Source organism: Salvelinus alpinus, chromosome 6, assembly GCF_045679555.1.
Source record: "Salvelinus alpinus chromosome 6, SLU_Salpinus.1, whole genome shotgun sequence".
Lineage (NCBI taxonomy): Eukaryota > Metazoa > Chordata > Actinopteri > Salmoniformes > Salmonidae > Salvelinus > Salvelinus alpinus.
In genome coordinates, this window is record NC_092091.1 from 94696762 (window position 1) to 94719747 (window position 22986).

The 22986-nt window shown below is 48.8% G+C and overlaps 1 protein-coding gene across 2 annotated transcripts; it reads right to left on the reverse strand.

Moving 5' to 3' along the window:
* Positions 1 to 5328: 5328 nt before the first annotated feature.
* On the reverse strand, positions 5329 to 20996 carry LOC139579610 (mucin-2-like). 2 transcript variants are annotated; one of them, XM_071408391.1, is made up of 9 exons: positions 20888 to 20996; positions 17733 to 17786; positions 10500 to 17332; positions 9334 to 9392; positions 9069 to 9202; positions 8360 to 8811; positions 6401 to 6459; positions 6136 to 6269; positions 5329 to 5827 (listed from the first exon to the last, which is right to left on the reverse strand). In XM_071408391.1, exons 2-9 carry the CDS (start codon positions 17764 to 17766, stop codon positions 5724 to 5726), a joined length of 7809 nt encoding a protein of 2602 aa, XP_071264492.1. In that variant the 5' UTR covers positions 17767 to 17786; positions 20888 to 20996; the 3' UTR covers positions 5329 to 5723. The 2 variants fall into 2 exon arrangements, with proteins under 2 accessions (XP_071264492.1, XP_071264491.1); XM_071408390.1 differs by having other exon boundaries at positions 8360 to 8814.
* Positions 20997 to 22986: the final 1990 nt, after the last annotated feature.

Below are 22986 nucleotides of genomic sequence, written 5' to 3' on the forward strand. Positions count from 1 at the left end.
TGAGATGTACCCCTAGAAGGATATTAGACCAGATTATTGAGATGTACCCCTAGAAGGATATTAGACTACACTATTGAGATGTACCCCTAGAAGGATATTAGACTAGACTATTGAGATGTACCCCTAGAAGGATATTAGACTACACTATTGAGATGTACCCCTAGAAGGATATTAGACCAGATTATTGAGATGTACCCCTAGAAGGATATTAGACTACACTATTGAGATGTACCCCTAGAAGGATATTAGACTAGATTATTGAGATGTGCCCCTAGAAGGATATTAGACCAGATTATTGAGATGTACCCCTAGAAGGATATTAGACCAGATTATTGAGATGTACCCCTAGAAGGATATTAGACTAGATTATTGAGATGTACCCCTAGAAGGATATTAGACCAGATTATTGAGATGTACCCCTAGAAGGATATTAGACTAGATTATTGAGATGTACCCCTAGAAGGATATTAGACCAGATTATTGAGATGTACCCCTATAAGGATATTAGACCAGATTATTGAGATGTACCCCTAGAAGGATATTAGACTAGATTATTGAGATGTACCCCTAGAAGGATATTAGACCAGATTATTGAGATGTACCCCTAGAAGGGTATTAGACTAGATTATTGAGATGTGCCCCTAGAAGGATATTAGACCAGATTATTGAGATGTACCCCTAGAAGGATATTAGACCAGATTATTGAGATGTACCCCTAGAAGGATATTAGACTAGATTATTGAGATGTACCCCTAGAAGGATATTAGACTAGATTATTGAGATGTACCCCTAGAAGGATATTAGACTAGATTATTGAGATGTACCCCTAGAAGGATATTAGACTAGATTATTGAGATGTACCCCTAGAAGGATATTAGACTAGATTATTGAGATGTACCCCTAGAAGGATATTAGACCACACTATTGAGATGTACCCCTAGAAGGATATTAGACACACTATTGAGATGTACCCCTAGAAGGATATTAGACACACTATTGAGATGTACCCCTAGAAGGATATTACACTAGATTATTGAGTTGTTGTTATGATTTTTATGAATAATGACTAAATGATGTATACATTTAACGTAGAACTATAACTAACATAATTCTACCCTGTCTGATGAAGAATGTTTGTACATAAGCAAGAGGAAGTGTTAACAGACAACTTGTGACAGACAACTTGTGACAGACAACTTGTGACCACAATGAAACTAACAACAGGAAAGATGTCTCGACCCCACCCAGGGAGGGGCGAAACCGTTGGGCTTGCAGTAGATTGTGTAACATGTTGTAGCATATGATAAGCAATGTATGCATAGGAGAAGACTTGTAAAACAGCATTGTCATTGTCAGAGAGGAGGAGGGACATGTATGACGAAATGTGAGGTATATATACCTATGTGCATGGTATGATTGGCAGAGCTCTCGAGAATAAACAATTCTGACTATTGTAGACTGGCCTCTGTCTGTTTTCATTTCAACCAGAACCTTACAAACTCTGGGTTACAGACTGAGTATTATAAACTCTGGGTTACAGACGGAGTATTATAAACTCTGGGTTACAGACTGAGTATTATAAACTCTGGGTTACAGACTGAGTATTATAAACTCTGGGTTACAGACTGAGTATTATAAACTCTGGGTAACAGACTGAGTATTATAAACTCTGGGTTACAGACTGAGTATTATAAACTCTGGGTCCCAGTCTGAGTATTATAAACTCTGGGTAACAGACTGAGTATTACAAACTCTGGGTTACAGACTGAGTATTATAAACTCTGGGTTACAGACTGAGTATTATAAACTCTGGGTTACAGACTGAGTATTATAACTCTGGGTTACAGAATGAGTATTATAAACTCTGGGTTACAGACTGAGTATTATAAACTCTGGGTTACAGACTGAGTATTATAAACTCTGGGTTACAGACTGAGTTATATAAACTCTGGGTTACAGACTGAGTATTATAAACTCTGGGTTACAGACTGAGTATTATAAACTCTGGGTTACAGACTGAGTATTATAAACTCTGGGTTACAGACTGAGTATTATAAACTCTGGGTTACAGACTGAGTATTATAAACTCTGGGTTACAGACTGAGTATTATAAACTCTGGGTAACAGACTGAGTATTATAAACTCTGGGTAACAGACTGAGTATTATAAACTCTGGGTTACAGACTGAGTATTATTAACTCTGGGTTACAGACTGAGTATTATAAACTCTGGGTTACAGATTGAGTATTATAAACTCTGGGTTACAGACTGAGTATTATAAACTCTGGTGAGTATTATAAACTCTGGGTTACAGACTGAGTATTATAAACTCTGGTGAGTATTATAGACTCTGGGTTACAGACTGAGTATTATAAACTCTGGGTTACAGACTGAGTATTATAAACGCTGGGTTACAGACGGAGTATTATAAACTCTGGGTTACAGACTGAGTATTATAAACTCTGGGTTACAGACTGAGTATTATAAACGCTGGGTTACAGACGGAGTATTATAAACTCTGGGTTACAGACTGAGTATTATAACTCTGGGTTACAGACTGAGTATTATAAACTCTGGGTTACAGACTGAGTATTATAAACTCTGGGTTACAGACTGAGTATTATAAACTCTGGGTTACAGACTGAGTATTATAAACTCTGGGTTACAGACTGAGTATTATAAACTCTGGGTTACAGACTGAGTATTATAAACTCTGGGTTACAGACTGAGTATTATAAACTCTGGGTTACAGACTGAGTATTATAAACTCTGGGTTACAGACTGAGTATTATAAACTCTGGGTTACAGACTGAGTATTATAAACTCTGGGTTACAGACTGAGTATTATAAACTCTGGGTTACAGACGGAGTATTATAAACTCTGGGTTACAGACTGAGTATTATAAACTCTGGGTTACAGACTGAGTATTATAAACTCTGGGTTACAGACTGAGTATTATAAACTCTGGGTTACAGACTGAGTATTATAAACTCTGGGTTACAGACTGAGTATTATAAACTCTGGGTTACAGACTGAGTATTATAAACTCTGGGTTACAGACTGAGTATTATAAACTCTGGGTTACAGACTGAGTATTATAAACTCTGGGTTACAGACTGAGTATTATAAACTCTGGGTTACAGACGGAGTATTATAAACTCTGGGTTACAGACGGAGTATTATAAACTCTGGGTTACAGACTGAGTATTATAAACTCTGGGTTACAGACTGAGTATTATAAACTCTGGGTTACAGACTGAGTATTATAAACTCTGGGTTACAGACTGAGTATTATAAACTCTGGGTTACAGACTGAGTATTATAAACTCTGGGTTACAGACTGAGTATTATAAACTCTGGGTTACAGACTGAGTATTACAAACTCTGGGTTACAGACTGAGTATTTAACTGAAGTTCAGTTTATGAACCTTGCGAACATAATTCCCTTAACAGATGTATCCCTAGAAGGATATTAGACTAGATTATTGAGATGTACCCCTAGAAGGATATTAGACCACACTATTGAGATGTACCCCTAGAAGGATATTAGACTAGATTATTGAGATGCACCCCTAGAAGGATATTAGACTAGATTATTGAGATGTACCCCTAGAAGGATATTAGACTAGATTATTGAGATGTATCCCTAGAAGGATATTAGACTAGATTATTGAGATGTATCCCTAGAAGGATATTAGACCAGATTATTGAGATGTACCCCTAGAAGGATATTAGACCAGATTATTGAGATGTACCCCTAGAAGGATATTAGACTACACTATTGAGATGTACCCCTAGAAGGATATTAGACACACTATTGAGATGTACCCCTAGAAGGATATTAGACCAGATTATTGAGATGTACCCCTAGAAGGATATTAGACCACACTATTGAGATGTACCCCTAGAAGGATATTAGACTAGATTATTGAGACTCACCCCTATAAGGATATTAGACCACACTATTGAGATGTACCCCTATAAGGATATTAGACTAGATTATTGAGATGTACCCCTAGAAGGATATTAGACTACACTATTGAGATGTACCCCTAGAAGGATATTAGACCACACTATTGAGATGCACCCCTAGAAGGATATTAGACCACACTATTGAGACTCACCCCTAGAAGGATTTAATAATAACAAGACAAGTACAAACCAGGTGAGGCTCTACAACAGTTTTAAAACATTGTAGTGGTCCACATTAGTCCCTCAGACACTTTGACACTTCAGTGATATGCCCAAAATAACACATTTAAATATAGTTAAAACATTTAATAATTAAAGAGGAAACTAGATCAAATAAAAACATAAATTTAAAAATTAAAATTAAAAATTGTACAATTGGAAAGTTTTTGTTTCTTTTAGTTAATTTCAGTATAAAAATGTTGACAGATAAATTGTGTGGAAGTGTGAATACCTCATGAATTGATGTCTGTGAGAGGTTAAGTGTTAAATAATAGTAACGTGTAAGATAAGGGCCATCCATCAAATCAGCTGTTTACCAGCGACAGCCGGCAGCTGGTGTTCCATCAAATCACCTGTTTACCAGCGATAGCCGACAGCTGGTGTTCCATCAAATCACCTGTTTACCAGCGATAGCCGACAGCTGGTGTTCCATCAAATCACCTGTTTACCAGCGACAGCCGACAGCTGGTGTTTTGGCAGTGTGTCGGAGGTGTAGCTGAATCTAAATCAGCTGTCAAATCGGTAAGCACGAAAAGTACACCGGTCCTTCTCGGGTTACAAGTTCAGAACGAGTTTGTTGTTTATATAGAAAATATTGACGCTCAATTTGGAAAAATCATTATAACCTAATCGAGGTGTAGATTACATCTCACATTCCAGTGTTCGAACCAAGGCTACATGGGATTTCTGTTAATGTACCTTCCTGCAGCCAAGATATATATATTTTTTATTAATTTAAATCAGTTAACAACAAATTATTTTTTTCGATGACAGCCTAGGAACAGTGGACAGCCTAGGAACTGTGGACAGCCTAGGAACTGCATTAGAGCTGTCAATTTGGGGTGAGGCGGCAGGTAGCCTAGTGGTTAGAGTGTAGAGGAGGCAGGTAGCCTAGTGGTTAGAGTGTAGAGGCGGCAGGTAGCCTAGTGGTGAGAGTGTTGGACTAGTAACCGAAAGGTTGCAAGATCGAATCCCCCGAGCTGACGAGGTAAAATTCTGTCGTTCTACCCCTGAACAAGGCAGTTAACCCACTGTTTCTAGGCTGTCATTTTAAATAAGAATTTGTTCTTAACTGACTTGCCTTGTCAAATAAAATAGACAGAGCTATGGATGCAAGGACTTGACAATCCATGATATCAGAATTATAGTTTTAATAATGTTTTAAAGCTATACAGTGTTTGTTTTGCATTGTTTAGAAACATTGGAGTAAAAACAAGCTTATATTTTGGGGTTTGATGGGGTACGACAGTTGAGCTAAACTCATGAGGTATTCATATGTTATATTCTTCAAGAATCAATGGGTAGATATAATTCATTTATAAGTCAAAAAATAGGTGTATCAACTAAGGATTCTAGCTTTAAGGCTGTAACTATGAGAGCTGGGAAATCGTTAATTGGTTAAACCAATGCCACAGCAGCTATGCCCCATGCTATTAGCTAGCCTAGCAGCTAACAGAGCCACAGCAGCTATGCCCTAGGATATTAGCTAACCTAGCAGCTAGCAGAGCCACAGCAGCTATGCCCCAGGCTATTAGCTAGCCAGCAGCTGTACCATTAACAGAGCCAAACTGAGAGGCAAGGCAGCCTGAGAGAAGGCAGTGGGTCGGGGAGCACTTCCTGATGTGGTTGATGACCCTGAAAAAGTAGGAAAAACAGAGATATTGTTCAGTAAATTACAAAAGGGGATTGTCTTTTCATGTTTCTGTTCAAATGTTGACTTTGCTCTTATAGATGTGTACGGTGACAGTGAAACAGGGGCGGACTGGGACCAGAAATTGGCCCATATTGGCTCATTTCTCCCCAAATTATTAGCCAGATAATTATAATTTCTACCCCCAGAAAAACACGTTAGACAGGCCCACTGGGCTGAAAATGGACCAGCCCATCTGGGCATTTGCCCAAAATGCCAGATGGCCAGTCCGCACCTGGAGATGAATACTTACCAGCACTGATGCTTCCTGGTATCAAGCTCAGGGAGGTGAAACTGCTGGTGAGAAGTGCTGGTACTCTGCTTGAGCTGGGAACCGAAGACTGCTTGTCGAACACGACGATCATGTCGGTAACTACAGATCCACTCCTACTCAGGAGAAGGAGAGAAAATGGACAACCCTCAGAAATCATTATCATCATCATCAGCATCAGCATTGTCAAATAACAGAAGGTAGAACAGAAACCTAGTCAACCAGTAATGAGAATTCATACACTTACCGAAACGATTTGACAATGGAACGACGGAAGCCTGCGATATTAGAAAAAGCCTTTTTCACCTGCGTCGAAAGATTTAACATAGGATTATGAAAGGTTACATGAAAACAGGGCCCTTGACGGCATTAATAGAAGCTTTGGATTTAATTGTCTTTCATAGTAAACAGACCTCTCAATAGTACCAATTGACTTTGTTCATTTGAATACATATTGTTGACATTGTTATATGTTGTTTGTAACAATATAGTCTACAAGTACATCAACATTTCCAGAGTATGGCTCACTGATGATAGGGTTTTACAGGAGGCATGTACAGGCTCACTAATGATAGGGTTTTACAGGAGGCATGTACAGGCTCACTGATGATAGGGTTTTACAGGAGGCATGTACAGGCTCACTGATGATAGGGTTTTACAGGAGGCATGTACAGGCTCACTGATGATAGGGTTTTACAGGAGGCATGTACAGGCTCACTGATGATAGGGTTTTACAGGAGGCATGTATGGCTCACTGATGATAGGGTTTTACAGGAGGCATGTACAGGCTCACTGATGATAGGGTTTTACAGGAGGCATGTACAGGCTCCTTGATGATAGGGTTTTACAGGAGGCATGTACGGTTCACTGATGATAGGGTTTTACAGGAGGCATGTACAGGATCACTGATGATAGGGTTTTACAGGAGGCATGTACAGGCTCACTGATGATAGGGTTTTACAGGAGGCATGTACAGGCTCACTGATGATAGGGTTTTACAGGAGGCATGTACAGGCTCACTGATGATAGGGTTTCACAGGAGGCATGTACAGGCTCACTGATGATAGGGTTTTACAGGAGGCATGTACAGGCTCACTGATGATAGGGTTTTACAGGAGGCATGTACAGGCTCACTGATGATAGGGTTTTACAGGAGGCATGTACAGGCTCACTGATGATAGGGTTTTACAGGAGGCATGTACAGGCTCACTGATGATAGGGTTTTACAGGAGGCATGTACAGGCTCACTGATGATAGGGTTTTACAGGAGGCATGTATGGCTCACTGATGATAGGGTTTTACAGGAGGCATGTACATGATCACTGATGATAGGGTTTTACAGGAGGAATGTACATGATCACTGAAGATAGGGTTTTACAGGAGGCATGTATGGCTCACTGATGATAGGGTTTTACAGGAGGCATGTACAGGCTCACTGATGATAGGGTTTTACAGGAGGCATGTACAGGCTCAATGATGATAGGGTTTTACAGGAGGCATGTACAGGCTCACTGATGATAGGGTTTTACAGGAGGCATGTACAGGCTCACTGATGATAGGGTTTTACAGGAGGCATGTACAGGCTCAATGATGATAGGGTTTTACAGGAGGCATGTACAGGCTCACTGATGATAGGGTTTCACAGGAGGCATGTACAGGTCTAAAAGGGACAATTACATTTATTTATTAAGCCTTTATTTAACTAGGCAAGTCAGCTAAGATCAAATTCTTATTTACAATGACGGCCTACCCCCTCGGCCAAACCCTAACCAGGACGACGCTGGGCCAATTGTGCACTGCCCTATGGGACTCCCAATCACGGCCGGTTGTGATACAGCCTGGAATCGAACCAGGGTCTGTAGTGGCGCCTCTAGCACTGAGATGCAGTGCCTTAGACCGTTGTGATACAGCCTGGAATTGAAGCAGGGTCTGTAGTGACGCCTCTAGCACTGAGATGCAGTGCCTTAGACCGCTGTGATACAGCCTGGAATTGAACCAGGGTCTGTAGTGATGCCTCTAGCACTGAGATGCAGTGCCTTAGACCGCTGTGATACAGCCTGGAATCGAACCAGGGTCTGTAGTGACGCCTCTAGCACTGAGATGCAGTGCCTTAGACCGCTGTGATACAGCCTGGAATTGAACCAGGGTCTGTAGTGACACCTCTAGCACTGAGATGCAGCTGGCATGGAATCGCCTAGATACTTACCTCAGAGGTCACTTTGGCAGCCAGATTCTTGAACTCTGAAGAGGACGAGTTGGAAAGATCTGAGTTGAACGTCTGGTCGAGACTGAACTGAAGACTCATTGCTCCTTCACTAGAAGATGGAGGGTCAGGTGATGCGACAGCAGCGGAAGTGGTTGCTGCAACAGGAGCGGTGGTGGTGTTGACAGCTGCTGCAGGAGCGGTGGTGTTGACAGCTGCTGCAGGAGCGGTGGTGTTGACAGCTGCTGCAGGAGCGGTGGTGTTGACAGCTGCTGCAGGAGCGGTGGTGTTGACAGCTGCTGCAGGAGCGGTGGTGTTGACAGCTGCTGCAGGAGCGGTGGTGTTGACAGCTGCTGCAGGAGCGGTGGTGTTGACAGCTGCTGCAGGAGCGGTGGTGTTGACAGCTGCTGCAGGAGCGGTGGTGTTGACAGCTGCTGCAGGGGCGGTGGTGACAGCTGCTGCAGGAGGGGTGGTGGTGACAGCTGCTGACTTTGCTCTTATAGATGTGTACGTGACAGTGAAACAGGGGCGGACTGGGACCAGAAATTGGCCCTGGCATTTTGAACATATTGGCTCATTTCCCCCCAAATTATTAGCCAGATAATTATAATTTTTACCCCCAGAAAAACACTGGGCTGAAAATGGACCAGCCCATCTGGGCATTTGCCCAAAATGCCAGATGGCCAGTCCGCACCTGGAGATGAATACTTACCAGCACTGATGGTTCCTGATAGAATGTTCAGGGAGGTGGAACTGTTGGTGAGAAGTGCTGGTACGCTGCTTGAGCTGGGAACCGAAGTCTGATTGTCGAACACGACGGTCATGTTGGTAACTACAGATCCACTCCTACTCAGGAGAAGGAGAGAAAATGGACAACCCTCAGAAATCATCATCATCATCATCATCATCAGCATTGTCAAATAACAGAAGGTAGAACAGAAACCTAGTCAACCAGTAATGAGAATTCATACACTTACCGAAACGATCTGACAATGGAACGACGGAAGCCTGGGGTTTTAGCAAAAGCCTTGTTCACCTGCGTTGAAAGATTTAACATAGGATTATGAAAGGTTACATGAAAACAGGGCCCTTGACGGCATTAATAGAAGCTTTGGATTTAATTGTCTTTCATAGTAAACAGACCTCTCAATAGTACCAATTGACTTTGTTCATTTGAATACATATTGTTGACATTGTTATATGTTGTTTGTAACAATATAGTCTACAAGGACATCAACATTTCCAGAGTATGGCTCACTGATGATAGGGTTTTACAGGAGGCATGTACAGGCTCACTGATGATAGGGTTTTACAGGAGGCATGTACAGGCTCACTGATGATAGGGTTTTACAGGAGGCTTGTACAGGCTCACTGATGATAGGGTTTTACAGGAGGCATGTACAGGCTCACTGATGATAGGGTTTTACAGGAGGCATGTACAGGCGCGCTGATGATAGGGTTTTACAGGAGGCATGTACAGGATCACTGATGATAGGGTTTTACAGGAGGCTTGTATGGCTCACTGATGATAGGGTTTTACAGGAGGCATGTACAGGCTCACTGATGATAGGGTTTTACAGGAGGCATGTACAGGCTCACTGATGATAGGGTTTTACAGGAGGCATGTACAGGCTCACTGATGATAGGGTTTTACAGGAGGCATGTACAGGTCTAAAAGGGACAATTACATTTATTTATTAAACCTTTATTTAACTAGACAAGTCAGCTAAGATCAAATTCTTATTTACAATGACGGCCTACCCCCTCGGCCAAACCCTAACCAGGACGACGCTGGGCCAATTGTGCACTGCCCTATGGGACTCCCAATCACGGCCGGTTGTGATACAGCCTGGAATCGAACCAGGGTCTGTAGTGGCGCCTCTAGCACTGAGATGCAGTGCCTTAGACCGTTGTGATACAGCATTGAATTGAACCAGGGTCTGTAGTGACGCCTCTAGCACTGAGATGCAGTGCCTTAGACCGCTGTGATACAGCCTGGAATTGAACCAGGGTCTGTAGTGACGCCTCTAGCACTGCGATGCAGTGCCTTAGACCACTGAGGTACAGCCTGGAATCGAACCAGGGTCTGTAGTGACACCTCTAGCACTGAGATGCAGCTGCATGGAATCGCCTAGATACTTACCTCAGAGGTCACTTTGGCAGCCAGATTCTTGAACGCTGAAGAGGACGAGTTGGAAAGATCTGAGTTGAACGTCTGGTTGAGACTGAACTGAAGACTCATTGCTCCTTCACTAGAAGATGGAGGGTCAGGTGATGCAACAGCAGCGGAAGTGGTTGCTGCTGCAGGAGGGGCGGTGGTGGTGACAGCTGCTGCAGGAGGGGCGGTGGTGGTGACAGCTGCTGCAGGAGGGGCGGTGGTGGTGACAGCTGCTGCAGGACGGGCGGTGGTGGTGACAGCTGCTGCAGGAGGGGCGGTGGTGGTAACAGCTGCTGCAGGAGGGGCGGTGGTGGTGACAGCTGCTGCAGGAGGGGCGGTGGTGGTGACAGCTGCTGCAGGAGGGACGGTGGTGGTGACCGCTGCTGCAGGAGGGGCGGTGGTGGTAACAGCTGCTGCAGGAGGGGCAGTGGTGGTGGTGACAGCTGCTGCAGGAGGGGCGGTGGTGGTGACAGCTGCTGCTGGAGGGGCGGTGGTGGTAACAGCTGCTGCAGGAGGGGCAGTGGTGGTGGTGACAGCTGCTGCAGGAGGGGCAGTGGTGGTGGTGACAGCTGCTGCAGGAGGGGCGGTGGTGGTGACAGCTGCTGCAGGAGGGGCGGTGGTGGTAACAGCTGCTGCAGGAGGGGCGGTGGTGGTAACAGCTGCTGCAGGAGGGGCGGTGGTGGTAACAGCTGCTGCAGGAGGGGCGGTGGTGGTGACAGCTGCTGCAGGAGGGGCGGTGGTGGTAACAGCTGCTGCAGGAGGGGCGGTGGTGGTGACAGCTGCTGCAGGAGGGGCGGTGGTGGTGGTGACAGCTGCTGCAGGAGGGGCGGTGGTGGTGACAGCTGCTGCAGGAGGGGCAGTGGTGGTAACAGCTGCTGCAGGAGGGGCGGTGGTGGTGACAGCTGCTGCAGGAGGGGCGGTGGTGGTGACAGCTGCTGCAGGAGGGGCGGTGGTGGTGACAGCTGCTGCAGGAGGGGCGGTGGTGGTGACAGCTGCTGCAGGAGGGGCGGTGGTGGTGACAGCTGCTGCAGGACGGGCGGTGGTGGTGACAGCTGCTGCAGGAGGGGCGGTGGTGGTGACAGCTGCTGCAGGAGGGGCGGTGGTGGTGACAGCTGCTGCAGGAGGGGCGGTGGTGGTGACAGCTGCTGCAGGAGGGGCGGTGGTGGTAACAGCTGCTGCAGGAGGGGCGGTGGTAGTGACAGCTGCTGCAGGAGGGGAAGTGGTGGTAACAGCTGCTGCAGGAGGGGCGGTGGTGGTGACAGCTGCTGCAGGAGGGGCGGTGGTGGTGACCGCTGCTGCAGGAGGGGGGGTGGTGGTAACAGCTGCTGCAGGAGGGGCAGTGGTGGTGGTGACAGCTGCTGCAGGAGGGGCGGTGGTGGTGACAGCTGCTGCAGGAGGGGCGGTGGTGGTGACAGCTGCTGCAGGAGGGGCGGTGGTGGTAACAGCTGCTGCAGGAGGGGCAGTGGTGGTGGTGACAGCTGCTGCAGGAGGGGCGGTGGTGGTGACAGCTGCTGCAGGAGGGGCGGTGGTGGTGACAGCTGCTGCAGGAGGGGCGGTGGTGGTGACAGCTGCTGCAGGAGGGGCGGTGGTGGTGACAGCTAATGCAGGAGGGGCGGTGGTGGTGACAGCTGCTGCAGGAGGGGCGGTGGTGGTGACAGCTGCTGCAGGAGGGGCGGTGGTGGTGACAGCTGCTGCAGGAGGGGCGGTGGTGGCGACAGCTGCTGCAGGAGGGGCGGTGGTGGTGACAGCTGCTGCAGGACGGGCGGTGGTGGTGACAGCTGCTGCAGGAGGGGCGGTGGTGGTGACAGCTGCTGCAGGAGGGGCGGTGGTGGTGACAGCTGCTGCAGGAGGGGCGGTGGTGGTGACAGCTGCTGCAGGAGGGGCGGTGGTGGTAACAGCTGCTGCAGGAGGGGCGGTGGTGGTGACAGCTGCTGCAGGAGGGGCAGTGGTGGTAACAGCTGCTGCAGGAGGGGCGGTGGTGGTGACAGCTGCTGCAGGAGGGGCGGTGGTGGTGACCGCTGCTGCAGGAGGGACAGTGGTGGTGGTGACAGCTGCTGCAGGAGGGGAAGTGGTGGTGGTGACAGCTGCTGCAGGAGGGGCGGTGGTGGTGACAGCTGCTGCAGGAGGGGCGGTGGTGGTGACAGCTGCTGCAGGAGAGGCGGTGGTGGTAACAGCTGCTGCAGGAGGGGCGGTGGTGGTGACAGCTGCTGCAGGAGGGGCGGTGGTGGTGACAGCTGCTGCAGGAGGGGCGGTGGTGGTGACAGCTGCTGCAGGACGGGCGGTGGTGGTGACAGCTGCTGCAGGAGGGGCGGTGGTGGTGACAGCTGCTGCAGGAGGGGCGGTGGTGGTGACAGCTGCTGCAGGAGGGGCGGTGGTGGTGACAGCTGCTGCAGGAGGGGCGGTGGTGGTAACAGCTGCTGCAGGAGGGGCGGTGGTGGTGACAGCTGCTGCAGGAGGGGCAGTGGTGGTAACAGCTGCTGCAGGAGGGGCGGTGGTGGTGACAGCTGCTGCAGGAGGGGCGGTGGTGGTGACCGCTGCTGCAGGAGGGGCAGTGGTGGTGGTGACAGCTGCTGCAGGAGGGGCAGTGGTGGTGGTGACAGCTGCTGCAGGAGGGGAGGTGGTGGTGACAGCTGCTGCAGGAGGGGCGGTGGTGGTGACAGCTGCTGCAGGAGAGGCGGTGGTGGTAACAGCTGCTGCAGGAGGGGCAGTGGTGGTGGTGACAGCTGCTGCAGGAGGGGCGGTGGTGGTGACAGCTGCTGCAGGAGGGGCGGTGGTGGTGACAGCTGCTGCAGGAGGGGCGGTGGTGGTGACAGCTGCGGCAGGAGGGGCGGTGGTGGTGACAGCTGCTGCAGGAGGGGCGGTGGTGGTAACAGCTGCTGCAGGAGGGGCGGTGGTGGTGACAGCTGCTGCAGGAGGGGCGGTGGTGGTGACAGCTGCTGCAGGAGGGGCGGTGGTGGTGACAGCTGCTGCAGGAGGGGCGGTGGTGGTGACAGCTGCTGCAGGAGGGGCGGTGGTGGTGACAGCTGCTGCAGGAGGGGGGGTGGTGGTGACAGCTGCTGCAGGAGGGGCGGTGGTGGTGACAGCTGCTGCAGGAGGGGCGGTGGTGGTGACAGCTGCTGCAGGAGGGGGGGTGGTGGTGACAGCTGCTGCAGGAGGGGCGGTGGTGGTGACAGCTGCTGCAGGAGGGGCGGTGGTGGTGACAGCTGCTGCAGGAGGGGCGGTGGTGGTGACAGCTGCTGCAGGAGGAGCGGTGGTGGTGACAGCTGCTGCAGGAGGGGCGGTGGTGGTGACAGCTGCTGCAGGAGGGGCGGTGGTGGTGACAGCTGCTGCAGGAGGGGCGGTGGTGGTGACAGCTGCTGCAGGACGGGCGGTGGTGGTGACAGCTGCTGCAGGAGGGGCGGTGGTGGTGACAGCTGCTGCAGGAGGGGCGGTGGTGGTGACAGCTGCTGCAGGAGGGGCGGTGGTGGTGACAGCTGCTGCAGGAGGGGCGGTGGTGGTAACAGCTGCTGCAGGAGGGGAGGTGGTAGTGACAGCTGCTGCAGGAGGGGAAGTGGTGGTAACAGCTGCTGCAGGAGGGGCGGTGGTGGTGACAGCTGCTGCAGGAGGGGCGGTGGTGGTGACCGCTGCTGCAGGAGGGGGGGTGGTGGTAACAGCTGCTGCAGGAGGGGCAGTGGTGGTGGTGACAGCTGCTGCAGGAGGGGCGGTGGTGGTGACAGCTGCTGCAGGAGGGGCGGTGGTGGTGACAGCTGCTGCAGGAGGGGCGGTGGTGGTAACAGCTGCTGCAGGAGGGGCAGTGGTGGTGGTGACAGCTGCTGCAGGAGGGGCGGTGGTGGTGACAGCTGCTGCAGGAGGGGCGGTGGTGGTGACAGCTGCTGCAGGAGGGGCGGTGGTGGTGACAGCTGCTGCAGGAGGGGCGGTGGTGGTGACAGCTAATGCAGGAGGGGCGGTGGTGGTGACAGCTGCTGCAGGAGGGGCGGTGGTGGTGACAGCTGCTGCAGGAGGGGCGGTGGTGGTGACAGCTGCTGCAGGAGGGGCGGTGGTGGTGACAGCTGCTGCAGGAGGGGCGGTGGTGGTGACAGCTGCTGCAGGACGGGCGGTGGTGGTGACAGCTACTGCAGGAGGGGCGGTGGTGGTGACAGCTGCTGCAGGAGGGGCGGTGGTGGTGACAGCTGCTGCAGGAGGGGCGGTGGTGGTGACAGCTGCTGCAGGAGGGGCGGTGGTGGTAACAGCTGCTGCAGGAGGGGCGGTGGTGGTGACAGCTGCTGCAGGAGGGGCAGTGGTGGTAACAGCTGCTGCAGGAGGGGCGGTGGTGGTGACAGCTGCTGCAGGAGGGGCGGTGGTGGTGACCGCTGCTGCAGGAGGGGCAGTGGTGGTGGTGACAGCTGCTGCAGGAGGGGAAGTGGTGGTGGTGACAGCTGCTGCAGGAGGGGCGGTGGTGGTGACAGCTGCTGCAGGAGGGGCGGTGGTGGTGACAGCTGCTGCAGGAGAGGCGGTGGTGGTAACAGCTGCTGCAGGAGGGGCGGTGGTGGTGACAGCTGCTGCAGGAGGGGCGGTGGTGGTGACAGCTGCTGCAGGAGGGGCGGTGGTGGTGACAGCTGCTGCAGGACGGGCGGTGGTGGTGACAGCTGCTGCAGGAGGGGCGGTGGTGGTGACAGCTGCTGCAGGAGGGGCGGTGGTGGTGACAGCTGCTGCAGGAGGGGCGGTGGTGGTGACAGCTGCTGCAGGAGGGGCGGTGGTGGTAACAGCTGCTGCAGGAGGGGCGGTGGTGGTGACAGCTGCTGCAGGAGGGGCAGTGGTGGTAACAGCTGCTGCAGGAGGGGCGGTGGTGGTGACAACTGCTGCAGGAGGGGCGGTGGTGGTGACAGCTGCTGCAGGAGGGGCGGTGGTGGTAACAGCTGCTGCAGGAGGGGCGGTGGTGGTGACAGCTGCTGCAGGAGGGGCGGTGGTGGTGACAGCTGCTGCAGGAGGGGCGGTGGTGGTGACAGCTGCTGCAGGAGAGGCGGTGGTGGTAACAGCTGCTGCAGGAGGGGCGGTGGTGGTGACAGCTGCTGCAGGAGGGGGGGTGGTGGTGACAGCTGCTGCAGGAGGGGCGGTGGTGGTGACAGCTGCTGCAGGAGGGGCGGTGGTGGTGACAGCTGCTGCAGGAGGGGGGGTGGTGGTGACAGCTGCTGCAGGAGGGGCGGTGGTGGTGACAGCTGCTGCAGGAGGGGCGGTGGTGGTAACAGCTGCTGCAGGAGGGGCGGTGGTGGTGACAGCTGCTGCAGGAGGGGCGGTGGTGGTGACAGCTGCTGCAGGAGGGGCGGTGGTGGTGACAGCTGCTGCAGGAGGGGCGGTGGTGGTGACAGCTGCTGCAGGAGGGGCGGTGGTGGTCACAGCTGCTGCAGGAGGGGCGGTGGTGGTGACAGCTGCTGCAGGAGGGGCGGTGGTGGTGACAGCTGCTGCAGGAGGGGCGGTGGTGGTGACAGCTGCTGCAGGAGGGGCGGTGGTGGTGACAGCTGCTGCAGGAGGGGCGGTGGTGGTGACAGCTGCTGCAGGAGGGGCGGTGGTGGTGACAGCTGCTGCAGGAGGGGCGGTGGTGGTGACAGCTGCTGCAGGAGGGGCGGTGGTGGTGACAGCTGCTGCAGGAGGGGCGGTGGTGGTCACAGCTGCTGCAGGAGGGGCGGTGGTGGTGACAGCTGCTGCAGGAGGGGCGGTGGTGGTGACAGCTGCTGCAGGAGGGGCGGTGGTGGTGACAGCTGCTGCAGGAGGGGCGGTGGTGGTGACAGCTGCTGCAGGAGGGGCGGTGGTGGTGACAGCTGCTGCAGGAGGAGCGGTGGTGGTGACAGCTGCTGCAGGAGGGGCGGTGGTGGTCACAGCTGCTGCAGGAGGGGCGGTGGTAGTCACAGCTGCTGCAGGAGGGGCGGTGGTGGTGACAACTGCTGCAGGAGGGGCGGTGGTTGTGACAGCTGCTGCAGGAGGGGCGGTGGTGGTGACAGCTGCTGCAGGAGGGGCGGTGGTGGTGACAGCTGCTGCAGGAGGGGCGGTGGTGGTGACAGCTGCTGCAGGAGGGGCGGTGGTGGTGACAGCTGCTGCAGGAGGGACGGTGGTGGTAACAGCTGCTGCAGGAGGGGCGGTGGTGGTGACAGCTGCTGCAGGAGGGGCGGTGGTGGTGACAGCTGCTGCAGGAGGGGCGGTGGTGGTAACAACTGCTGCAGGAGGGGCGGTGGTTGTGACAGCTGCTGCAGGAGGGGCGGTGGTGGTGACAGCTGCTGCAGGAGGGGCGGTGGTGGTGACAGCTGCTGCAGGAGGGGCGGTGGTGGTGACAGCTGCTGCAGGAGGGGCGGTGGTGGTGACAGCTGCTGCAGGAGGGACGGTGGTGGTAACAGCTGCTGCAGGAGGGGCGGTGGTGGTGACAGCTGCTGCAGGAGGGGCGGTGGTGGTGACAGCTGCTGCAGGAGGGGCGGTGGTGGTAACAGCTGCTGCAGGAGGGGCGGTGGTGGTGACAGCTGCTGCAGGAGGGGCGGTGGTGGTGACAGCTGCTGCAGGAGGGGCGGTGGTGGTGACAGCTGCTGCAGGAGGGACGGTGGTGGTAACAGCTGCTGCAGGAGGGGCGGTGGTGGGGACAGCTGCTGCAGGAGGGAGGGTGGTGGTGACAGCTGCTGCAGGAGGGGCGGTGGTGGTGACAGCTGCTGCAGGAGGGACGGTGGTGGTAACAGCTGCTGCAGGAGGGGCGGTGGTGGTGACAGCTGCTGCAGGAGGGGCGGTGGTGGTGACAGCTGCTGCAGGAGGGGCGGTGGTGGTGACAGCTGCTGCAGGAGGGGCGGTGGTGGTGACAACTGCTGCAAAAGTGTTGAAATTATATCTGTGAGTATAACAGAACTGATATGGCAGGCGAAAACATGAGAAAAATCCAATGAGGAAGTGTTTTTTTTTTTGTGTAGTTTTCTATTGAATGCTATTACAGTATCCATTGACTTAGGACTCAAATTGCACTTCCTATGGCTTCCACTAGATGTCAACAGTCTTTAGAAATTATACTATGTTTCCACTAGATCTAGATCACCTAATGAAACTAACACACACACACACACACACACACACACACACACACACACACACACACACACACACACACACACACACACACACACACACACACACACACACACACACACACACACACACACACACACACACGCACACACACACACACACACACACACACACACAGTGCATTACCTGCTAGCAGGAAGAGAGTCATCAGAGGCTTCATATCCGTGTCCTTTTAGGTCTCTGTAGAGGTCAACCACACAACATCAATCACACATGAACCCCATTAGATCTTCCATTAACAGCTGTTGAAGGATGATGTCATTGACCAACGTTAATTAGAGATTAGTCAATATTCCAAAATCATATGATGTTCATTGATATTTAGAAAGCAATCCCATAATACCTTCAGTTGTATTAACAGTTTCCCCTATGTGTTTACCAGTAGGTGTCTTATCAACCTGCTTCCAATGTCTTCAGTCCTCTGCTCTGCTTTCACTGTACATTACTGTATTACTGTATTACGGTACAGTACTGTATTACTGTATTACTGTACATTACTGTATTACTGTATTACTGTATTACTGTATTACTGTATTACTGTACATTACTATATTACTGTATTACTGTACATTACTGTATTACTGTATTACGGTACAGTACTGTATTACTGTATTACTGTACATTACTGTATTACTGTATTACTGTATTACTGTATTACTGTATTACTGTACATTACTATATTACTGTATTACTGTACATTACTGTATTACTGTACATTACTGTATTACTGTATTACTGTACATCACTGTATTACTGTACATCACTGCATTACTGTATTACTGTACATTGCTGTATTACTGTACATCACTGTATTACTGTACAGTACTGTACATTACTGTATTACTGTACATTACTGTATTACTGTACATCACTGTATTACTGTATATCACTGCATTACTGTATTACTGTACATTACTGTATTACTGTACATTATGGTACATCACTACATTACTGTATTACTGTACATTACTGTAGTACTGTACATTACTGTATTACTGTACATTACTGTATTACTGTAAATTACTGTATTACTGTACATTACTGTACATTACTGTATTACTGTATTATTATTATTATTACTATTATCATTATCATTATTATTATGATTAATATTATTTTTTTATTATCATTATTACTAGTATAATTATTATACTTATTCATATTATTTTTTATTATCATTATTATTATTATCTTCATTATTATTATCATTATTATTATTATATTATCATTATTAATATAATCATCATTATTATTATTATCATTATCATTATTATTATAATCATAATTATTATTATATCATTATCAATATTATTATTATAATCATTATTATTATTATTATCATCATCATTAGTATTATCATTAGCATTATTATTATTATCATCATTATTATTAACATCAGTATCACTATGATTATCATCATCATTATCATCATCATTATATTTGTTTATTATCATCATTATGATTATCATCATAATCATTTTTTAAATGTATTATCATAATTATTATTATTTGTATTTTTATTATCATCATTATTATTACTATCATTATTATTATTATCATCATTATGATTATTATTATTATCATCATTATTATTATCATTATCATCATTATTATTATCATCATTAGCATTATTATAATTATTATTATCATTATTATTTTTATTATTATCATTATCATTATTATGATATTATTATGATTATTATTTTTATTATTATCATTATCATTATTATTATAATAATTTATTTAACCTTCTAAAAGTATAGTACACTACTTATTCCCCATTTGCAGTGTAGTGCACTACTTAGGCACCCTATTCCCTATATACAGTATAGTGCACTACTTAAGCACCCTGTTCCCATTATACAGTATAGTGCACTACTTAGGCACCCTATTCCCCATATACAGTATAGTGCACTACTTAGGCACCCTATTCCCCATGTACAGTATAGTGCACTACTTAGGCACCCTATTCCCCATATACAGTATAGTGCACTACTTAGGCACCCTATTCCCCATATACAATTCTTTCAACAAAAGTTATCCCCCTTTCTACCCTTGTAATTACCAGACTAGCCAACAGTTCTTGTCAGCTTGTGAAGCACGACCCATCCTCTGAAGGTGTAGAGAAGGCCTTTAAAGGTGTAAATCCTAACCAGCCTCAAAACTCATTGATTCAGTATGGTAGTTATCTTAAAGTCGTTTATTCAGTATGGTAGTTATCTTAAAGTAATTGATTCAGTGTGGTAATTATCTTAAAGTCATTTATTCAGTGTGGTAATTATCTTAAAGTCATTTATTCAGTGTGGTAATTATCTTAGTCAGTGATTCAGTGTGGTAATTATCTTAACAATGTTAAGTGGATGTGAGTCCAACTTGTTTCTTTCTCTCCTGGGCCGACCACACCTCCCTTTCATCTCCATCTCTCTTCTCTCTCTCTCCCTCTCTCCCTCTCTCCATCTCTCTCTCTCTCTCTAAATTGTGAATCTGATTGGCCCTGGTGAAGCTACATCAACAATTCTGCACCGCTATAGAAATATTTACATTTAAGTCATTTAGCAGACGCTCTTATCCAGAGCGACTTACAAATTGGAAAGTTCATACATATTCATCCTGGTCCCCCCGTGGGGAATGAACCCACAACCCTGGCGTTGCAAGCGCCATGCTCTACCAACTGAGCCACACGGGACCGAAATATCCCATCAAGCAATCACCTATACTTATGGGTTTATACCTATAGCATCCCATTAATAACAGATGGCAACAGTTAACCTACATCTATGGGTTTATATCTATAGCATCCCGTTAAAAACAGATGGCAACAGTTAGCTTACATCTATGGGTTTATACCTATAGCATCCCATTAATAACAGATGGCAACAGTTAGCTTACATCTATGGGTTTATAACTATAGCATCCTGTTAAAATCAGATGGGAACAGTTAACCTACATCTATGGGTTTATATCTATAGCATCCCGTTAATAACAGATGGCAACAATTAACCTACATCTATGGGTTTATAACTATAGCATCCCGTTAATAACAGATGGCAACATTCAGCCTACATTAATGGGTTTACACCTATAGCATCCCGTTAATAACAGATGGCAACAGTTAGCCTACATCTATGGGTTTATACCTATAGTGTACCGTTAATAACAGATGGAGCTTTCAGTTGCATAGTTAGGTCTCGGACTACTAATGTCTACAAATAGGAAGAAAAATGTATATACAATTTGAACACGCAATCATGACAATCAAATTCACCGAAGCTGCTTCTTACCTTAGAATATCAGAGACGTTGTTTCAGCTAGGACCTGTAGACTACTCAGATGAGAACGTATGCACCAATAACTTCTCCTCTCTATCTGAGAACTAAAGATGATCAACTCCTGGGCAGAGAGGGTTTTGTACGATGACGGAAAATGAGACCTGGAAATTTTTCTAACTTGCTGGACTCGTTTTTCCACTGCCATTCACGTGCGTCATTCACGCCTTTCAAAAAAATGTTTCCACGTACAAGACCCGCAAAACGACTAACCAAAATCAAAAAGTGACTCTTTGACTACCTTAACCCCTGACCTTAACCACACCCTCAGTGTTATGACGTTTGTTCAAACCCAGCTGAAAACAAACAACAAATACAAAGTGAGGGATCAATCACATTTATTCATAAAGCCCTTCTTACATCAGCTGACGTCACAAAGTGCTGTACAGAAACCCAGCCTAAAACCCCAAACAGCAAGCAATGCAGGTGTAGAAGCACAGTGGCTAGGAAAAACTCCCTAGAAAGACAGGAACCTAGGAAGAAACCTAGAGAGGAACCAGGCTCTAAAGGGTTGGGCCAGTCCTCTTCTGACTGTACCTGATTGACCTTAGCTCCCTGGCTATGCAACATAGATACAGCATACCTAAGAACACACAGTACCTACAACATAGATACTGGGCTCTGAGACAGGGGGGTTCAGGGCCCAATCTAACGTTACTTCCGGACAGGGCCAACCAGGCAGGATACCCACAGCCCCCACACCACTAGAGGGATATCAACAGACCATAGCCCACGAAGATTTGACAGTGTAGCGGGGTGTAAAAACAGACAGGTTATGTGTGTGCTCTGTGTGTGTCCTGTGTGTGTGTGTGCTGTGTGTGTGTGCTCTGTGTGTGTCCTGTGTGTGTGTGTGCTGTGTGTGTGTGTGCTCTGTGTGTGTCCTGTGTGTGTGTGTGCTGTGTGTGTGTGCTCTGTGTGTGTCCTGTGTGTGTGTGTGCTGTGTGTGTGTGTGCTCTGTGTGTGTCCTGTGTGTGTGTGTGCTGTGTGTGTGTGCTCTGTGTGTCCTGTGTGTGTGTGTGCTGTGTGTGTGTGTGTTTACACCTGTGCCTGTGTAACCGATGTGTGCCCCTGCTTCATAGGTTACAGTTAGGGCTGTTGCTGTGACACTAGCAGTCATGAGTTGGTAGTACCCAACTCACTAACGACCATCAGGTCCTAATGTAACGACAGTCATGTCCTAATGTCCTGGTACCCAACTCACTAACGACCATCAGGTCCTAATGTCCTGGTACCCAACTCACTAACGACCATCAGGTCCTAATGTCCTGGTACCCAACTCACTAACGACCATCAGGTCCTAATGTCCTGGTACCCAACTCACTAACGACCGTCAGGTCCTAATGTCCTGGTACCCAGGTGTGAATGGTCAATAGAGTACACCCCCCCTCTCTCCCCTTTCTCCCCCTTAGACGTTCCCGCTGTTAATGAAGCTGGATGTGGAGGTCCTGGGCTGACAACCACACGTGGTCTGTGGTTGTGATGCCGATTACACAGTTGGACGTTCTGCTAATTTCTCTAAAACAACTTTGGAGGCGGCTTATGGTAGAGAAATGAACATTCAATTCTCCGGCAACAGCTCTGGTGGACATTCCTGCAGTCAGCATGCCATTTGCACGCTCCCTCAAAACTTGAGACATTTGTGGCATTGTTTTGTGTGACAAAACTGCCCATTTTAAAGTGGCCTTTTATTGTCCTCAGCATAAGGTGCACCTGTGTAATGATCATGCTGTTTAATCAGCTTCTTGATATGCCACACCTGTCAGGTGGATGGATTGTCTTGAAAAAGGATACATGCTCACTAACAAAACCACCATTAAAAAGCCAGACTACGGTTTGCAACTGCACACAGGGACAAAGATCATACTTTTGGAAAAATGTCCTCTGGTCTGATGAAACAAAAATAGAACTGTTTGGCCATAATGACCATCGTTATGTTAGGGGGAAAAAGGGGGAGGCTTGCAAGCCGAAGAACACCATCCCAACCGTGAAGCACGGGGGTGGCAGCATCATGTTGTGGGGGTGGTTTGCTGCAGGAGGGACTAGTGCACTTCACA

Excerpts from the sequence above, each read along its gene's own strand:
- LOC139579610 (XM_071408390.1), bottom strand. The coding sequence starts at position 17,766 with ATGAAGCCTCTGATGACTCTCTTCCTGCTAGCAG. Across the intron at positions 9,203-9,333 it reads TCCATTGTCAGATCGTTTCG|GAGTGGATCTGTAGTTACCA; the intron begins GTAAGTGTATGA and ends TCTCCTGAGTAG. Across the intron at positions 8,815-9,068 it reads ATCAGGAACCATCAGTGCTG|CAGCTGTCACCACCGCCCCT; the intron begins GTAAGTATTCAT and ends CCCCTCCTGCAG.